The sequence below is a fragment of the Penaeus chinensis genome, chromosome 40, assembly GCF_019202785.1.
Source record: "Penaeus chinensis breed Huanghai No. 1 chromosome 40, ASM1920278v2, whole genome shotgun sequence".
In the NCBI taxonomy this organism is placed as follows: domain Eukaryota; kingdom Metazoa; phylum Arthropoda; class Malacostraca; order Decapoda; family Penaeidae; genus Penaeus; species Penaeus chinensis.
Window position 1 is genome coordinate 27,790,922 of NC_061858.1, and position 7,500 is coordinate 27,798,421.

The window sequence follows — 7,500 nt, forward strand, 5'->3', positions numbered from 1 at the left end:
AGGGGAAGGACCACGTAATTCGCTCGCCTCGCTTACCAATCATCTGATATCAGTGGGCGGAGTCGGAGATCATAACTCAGGAGAGGCGGGCGGCGATTGGCTGGCGGTGACAATAGGCAGCCATTCATCGGCGGGGGAGAGGCTAACCCGCGCGTGGATTGGTCGAGGCGCTCGTGGGCGGGGCCAAAAATATAACATGGCGAAGGATTAAACTGTTGGCTTAAAGTAAATTTTCCGAGACTTTAAGCGAGTTCAGTCGGCCTTTGGAGCGGAACCAGAGAGTAACGCTGTGCGGTGGTGGACGCTTGTTGACTTAGCAGCCGCTACTAATTCTTGTGGTGTTTAGAATAGCAACAACACTGTTTTCTTTAGCATTGTTGGAATCATAAGAAAAAGACTGCCGATGTGTTTTCACGATTTTAATCAAGCCACGAGCCAAGAATTTTCTTAAGAAAGATTACGTGGTGCAGCTGATTTGTATAAGGAACTCTCCGTAGTGCACATTGCGTGTGACCGCGCCCGACCGATTGTGAGCCGAGGTTGGATTACGCGAACGGCGCCCGCCGACGACCAGCACAGCGACCAAGACGATTCTGCCGCCCTCGGCCGCCCACCCGCCCGTTTCCTGCCGCCCGCACAAGCCCTGCCCTTACCCGAGGATCAACGCATCGAGGTTGGTTAGTGCAGAGCTTGTACTGAGGGTGAGCTTGTGAAGGCGCGTGGCGTGCGTGAGGACAAGGCGAGGAGGCCCAGGAACGGGGCAGTCCGCCGCAGCGCCGCAGGTGAGATCGCAGGCGGCCGGGCGAGAGCGGCGACCGCCCGCACCGCCGCTGCTCTCCCTCAGCTCCCGAGCGCCTCGCGGCTCCCCTCGGCGTCCCCTCGCGAAGGGCAGGCGGTCTTCCTCTCGGGGGTAGGCCATATTATGCTGTGCAGCCATGTGTGACCAGTGGTCGACGTACCCCGTCAAGATGCACACCTTGTTCGGGGACCAACAGTCCTACTACCGGCACCCGGCGGCCACCTATCCGCCGGCGGCCCTGCAGCAGATGTCCAGCATGACGCCCAACGCCTACAGCTACGACGGCTACACGGCCATGAGCCGCTACCACCCGTACGGCTACAGCCCGCAGCAGCACACGCCGCCCAAGGACATGGTGAAGCCGCCGTACTCGTACATCGCGCTCATCACCATGGCCATCCAGAACAACCCCGACCAGCGGGTGACCCTCAACGGCATCTACCAGTTCATCATGGAGCGCTTCCCGTACTACCGCGAGAACAAGCAGGGCTGGCAGAACTCCATCCGCCACAACCTCAGCCTCAACGAGTGCTTCGTCAAGATCCCGCGGGACGACAAGAAGCCGGGCAAGGGCTCGTACTGGACGCTGGACCCCGAGGCGCGCAACATGTTCGACAACGGCTCGTACCTGCGCCGCCGGAAGCGCTTCAAGAAGAAGGACGCCATCCGGGAGAAGGACGAGGCGCTCAAGCGGCAGCAGGAGACGCAGGGCACGCCCTACGGGCACGGAGACCGAGCCGCGGACGCAGCAGGCGGACGCCACGGCCGTGGGCATCACGCAGCAGTCGCAGCCCCAGCCGCAGCAGCAACAAGTACAGCAACAGCAGCCGCACCCGCAGCAGCCCCCGACGCAGCCGCCGCAGCAGCCGCGGTCAGTGGTGTCGGGGCCGCAGGAGGGGGAGGGCGGGCAGGTGGGGGGCGGAACCCCCCTGTCGCCCCTGTGCCAGCCCAAGACCGAGCCCCTCGACTCCCCGGACCTCCCTCCCGCCTGCCTGCCGGAAGTCAAAGCCGCCGCCCACACGCCGCCCCTGCACGCCCACACACACACCCCGCCTCTCCACAATCACACCCACACGCCGCCCTTACATACCCACGCCCACCTGCCGCCCACCTCGCTGCCCACAACGTCCGCGAGCGCCGGCCACGAGGGCTCGTACCTGGAGGTGGGTTCCTCCTTCAGCGTGGACTCGCTGGTGCCCGGGAGCCGCGACGTGGGGCGCGAGGCCTCCCCCGGGGCGCTCTTGACGGAGGCGCAGCAGCAGTACCGCTCCAGCATGTACTACGACACAATGGGCTACTGCCAGTACAGTGACACCCGCGCCCCCTCGGTCTTCCCGACGGCCACTGCAGAGGACATGAGCGCGTGCGGCAGCACCGTGACTGCCGGAGGCGCTGCGGCCGTGGGAGGCATGACCATGCAGGCGGCGGCGGCGGCGGCGGCCTACTCGCGCTCGCACGGCTCGTGGTACTCGCAGCCCCTGGAGACGGGCTCGACGGCAGGCAGCGGCGACGGAGGCTTCCCGAACGTGCGCGACATGTTCGAGTCCCAGCGACTCCTCACCAACCCCTCGTGCCAGCTGGGCTTCCGCGCCTCCTACAAGTACCCGGCCTACTACGACGACGCCGCCAAGTATTGAGGACTTGGGGTTTAGGCTGTTTGGGAAGACGAGAGAGGCAGAAGGACCGTGGAACGAAGGACCTGCGCCACCCAGGGAGGATTTCTGGGACCGACCATTGTCTTGGATCATGATTATCATTAGATTATTATTTTTTTCATTCGTATATAATGGCAGTGTTCCCCACCCCTCGAGCTCCCTCCTACGGCGCGTCCCCCCCCTCCTTCAGCCACGCTGTCCTGCTTGGATCCGCGGGCGGGAGGGGCGGCGAGACCGCGCCCAAGCGACAGGAACTACGGGCGTCTGGTACGCCCACAATCTAGTGAAACCAAAGAGGACAAGCCTAGTGAAGCTGGCGGCCGCGTAGCCATTACGGCCGTCCAGTGTGTGTTCTGTTATTAACTACAGTGACTTCACCCAGTGCTGTCTACTAGCACCATGTACGTCCTGTGTGAACGCGCCCACCATGTGCATGCGCCTTCAAAGCTATGTACGTATAGACAGATTCATGTACGCATAGGGTTCCTTCCTATGAAAGTATATGAGCGATCGATGTACCTCTAGGACATGCCGATGTGTATATCTTGATATTATTTAACACTGTGTAACATAACGCATAATATATTACGCTTTTTGATACATGCAGGCTTTCATTTCTACCCTTTGACATTCAGGCTAAATGTTCAGTCAGGTATATACTCCCTGAGGCTAGAACGCACGAACGAGGACATTTTCATTAGCGAAATCATGCCATGGAATAATGAAAACAGAAAGCAACTAGAGATTGTTTTGTGTCTATGAATGCAACAGAGGAATGCATGATTTACCAACAGGAATAGGCAATGACTGAAGCATTTTGACAAAGAGAAGTAAAAAAAAGAAAAATATATATATGATGCATTTCTTGTTCATAAGTTTTTTTCTTCTTTTAATCAGGAATAGATTCATGGATTCATATTCAAATCGAATACAATATGTTTCATCCAAAGAGAAAACCAAAAAGGAAAGAATGCTAAAAGACAAAATGATTCTGTTTAATGTTGTTTTTTTTTTTCAAGAGAAGCTAACTGTGAAGAAAGTGTACCATAGCGTGATGAGCTTAAAAGATGTTGAGTTCCTAACGCAAGCGAGAACTCAACAGCTGATGTGCCACAGCGTATAGAGATATGGAAGTGGCGCTTCTTTTCATTGAAAGTAGGATAAAATGTTGAAGTCACATTAACACATCAACTAACGAAATTAAATTAAACATATCATATAGTCTTGATGAAATCAGCAAATCACATGCACATACAGGTACACATACATAAATGTTAGCTTACAGACGCGCGCGCGCGCACACACAAACACACACACACACACACACACACACATACACACACACATCACACACACACACACACGTGCGCGCGCGCACTCTCTCACACACACTCAGATTCAGGCACCTTACTCCTCTTCTTCCCCTTACCCTCCCTCTGTCCTCCCCTTCCTCTCCCCCTCCCTCATTCGTATACGCATATACTCAAGCACACACACACACACACACACATACACACACACACACACACACACACACACACACACGCACGCACACACACACACACACACACACACACACACACACACGCACACACAGGCACACACACGAACAGACTCGTGCGTGCGCGCGGGAAAATCTATATATATAAGTAATTAAAAACAAAACAAAAAAAAAAAAAAGCTGAATCATTATATATATATATATATATATAAAAAATTCACCTTTCCCAGAAAAGAATATTACAATTCCTTTTCAAAAAACGCAACAAAGCTATTTAAATCGGAAATGAAGAAGTAGAAAATTAATTAAAAAAAAAAGTTATGGGCATAGTAACTCTTCTAACAGTGAAATATATAAACTAATGAGGATAATTAAATACACAATAATCTATAAAATACGTGTTGATAAAACGCAATAAATTCAAGATACAGACAAATATATTAAACAATGGAAAATCAAAATAAAAATAATAATACAAAAACACCAAGATAATCAAGTAATGTTAATTATATTGTAATAATAATAATTATAGAATTATGTTCATGAGATTAATATTAATGAAGGGAAATAAAGATAAGAGATAATAATAACGGATAATAATGAAATAGGTAACCATGATGATATCCTAATAATGATAAATGTATCGCTGATGAATTGAATAATAATAATAATAATATTAATGATAATAATACTTATAATAATATTAATAATGATAATGATAATAACAATGAGAATGATAATGATAATAATAATAAAAATGATGATAATAATAATGATAATAATAATGATAATAATAATGATAATAATGATAATAATAATAACAATAGTAATAATGATAATAATGATAATAATAGTAACAATGATAATAATAATAACAATGATAATAATAATAATAATGATTACTGATGGTGATGATGAACTTATCTATAATGAAAATGATGATGAAGATGAAAGCATAAAAGGCAATCAAAAATACCATGATGCTAATGATGATGATCATTATAACAGTAGTAATAATGTTAGCAATAATGCTATCAATAATCATGACAATGATAATAATAATATTGATAATATACTACTGCTGCTACTACTTTTACTACTAAAAGTAATAATGATAATGATAATGATGGTAATAATGGTCAGAATTATGATAACAATGTCAGTGATAATAACAGTAACAATAAAAATAATGATAATAATGATAACAATAATAATAATGATAATGATAATAATTATAATAAAAATAATAATAATAATAACAATAATAATAATGATGATAATAATAATGATAATGATAATAATTATAATAAAAATAATAATAATAATAACAATAATAATAATGATGATAATAATAATGATAATGATAATAATTATAATAAAAATAATAATAATAATAACAATAATAATAATGATGATAATAATAATGATAATGATAATAATTATAATAAAAATAATAATAATAATAACAATAATAATAATGATGATAATAATAATAAAATAAGAATAATAACAAAAAAATGATAACAGCAACAACAACAACAACAACAATAAGAATACTACTACTACTACTAATAATAATGATAACAATAATGATAAAAATAATAATAATAACAGTAATAATAGCAATAAGAACAATGATGATGATAATGAAAATAATAGTAAAAATTATATAAATCTAATGATAATGATTGTATTAATGATAGTAATAATAACAATAATAATAACGATGATAATAATATTGATAGTTATAATACTGATAATGATGATGATGATAAAAATAATAATAATAATAATAATGATAATAATAATAATAATTATAATAATAATAATTATAAAATAATAACAATAATAATATTGATAATGATAATAATTAAAATGATAATTAAAATAATGATAATAAATAATAATAATAATAATAATAATAAAATAATAACAATAATAATAATAACAACAACAATAATAAAGAAATAATGATGAATAATGATTATACTAACAATTTAAAGACAATGATAATGATATCAATATTGATGATGATGATAACAGTAATAATGATAAAAATGATAGTAATAATAATGATGTAAATGGCAATAATAATGATAATAACAATCACATTAATAATAGTTACGTTAATATCTAAACAGAACAATGTGAACACCAATGGTAATAATAATAAGATCATAGTAGTAATAATGATAATAAATAATGATAATAATAATGGCAACAGAAACAACAAGAGAACAGTAATGATAATGATAATAAAAACGATAATAACAGACGAGGAGTATAATGACAATGCGATAATAGCACTAATGATAATTTCCCTAATAGTGATGATAATGATGATGATGCTGTTAACGATGATACCAATAATGATATCGAGGGAATTTAATAACAATGATGATTATGATAATAATGATGATATCAATAATAATGATAACATTGATGATATTGATAATATCAGCGATGTAATAATAATGATACTACTACTACTACCAATAATAATGATAATAATAATAATGATAATAATAATAATAATGATAATAATGATAATAAAAATAATAAGGATAATTATAATGATAATGTTAATAATAACAACAACAACAACAACAATAACAATAATAATAATAATCATGATAATAATAAAAATTATAATGATATTGATGATAATGATAATAATGATGATGATACTAATAATAATGATAATAATTGATAAATACTGATTACCACAATAATGATGGTATTGATAATGTTTATGATTTATTAAAGATGAATAAGAAAACCGTAATGAAAACAACAACAATAATGATAAGAATAGCATTGATAATGATGATAACAATAATAACAATAATAATACTAATAATACTACAATAGTTATACTAATTGTAATAATGATGATCTCGATAATATTAACAATTATGATAATAATGTTGATGATGATATTTGTAATGATGATAAAGATTCCAATAATGATGAAAATAATTGTTATAATAATAACTACAACAATAATAATAACAATAATGATGATGATGATGATGATAATAATAATAATGATAATAACAATAATAACAATAATAATAGTAATAATGATAATGACAGCAATAAAAATTATAATGACAACAATAATAATGATAACAATAATAATAATGATAACAGTAATTCATTATACTGATAACAATAGTCACAAAATGGTAATGAAAGATAATAATTGTATTGATAATGAATATGATAATAAAGATAAGCAAAGATAGTTAAAAGAACTGTAAGTAATAATAATGATAATGATATTAATAAAAATTTGCAACAAATAATGACAACAACAATAACGATATGAATAACAAAAATGATAGTAAGATATATAATGAAAAATATATATTTGATGAACATGAAATTATTGGATTTTTTTTTTTTTTTTTTACAAAGTTCGCAGTGTTAATAGAAATGAGGAAATAGCAACAATGAAAATGGTAATAATGATCAGATAATTGTAACAGTGAATATAATGATAATGATGATAATAAGTTATACTGTCACTGTAATACACACGA

At 39.1% G+C, this 7,500-nt stretch overlaps 1 protein-coding gene across 1 annotated transcript; it reads left to right on the forward strand.

Annotated features, from left to right (window-relative positions):
• The first annotated feature begins 935 nt into the window (after positions 1 to 935).
• LOC125047060 (forkhead box protein C1-like) lies at positions 936 to 2,250 on the forward strand. The gene has a single exon (XM_047645129.1). It carries the CDS (start codon positions 936 to 938, stop codon positions 2,109 to 2,111), a length of 1,176 nt encoding a protein of 391 aa, XP_047501085.1. The 3' UTR covers positions 2,112 to 2,250.
• Positions 2,251 to 7,500: the final 5,250 nt, after the last annotated feature.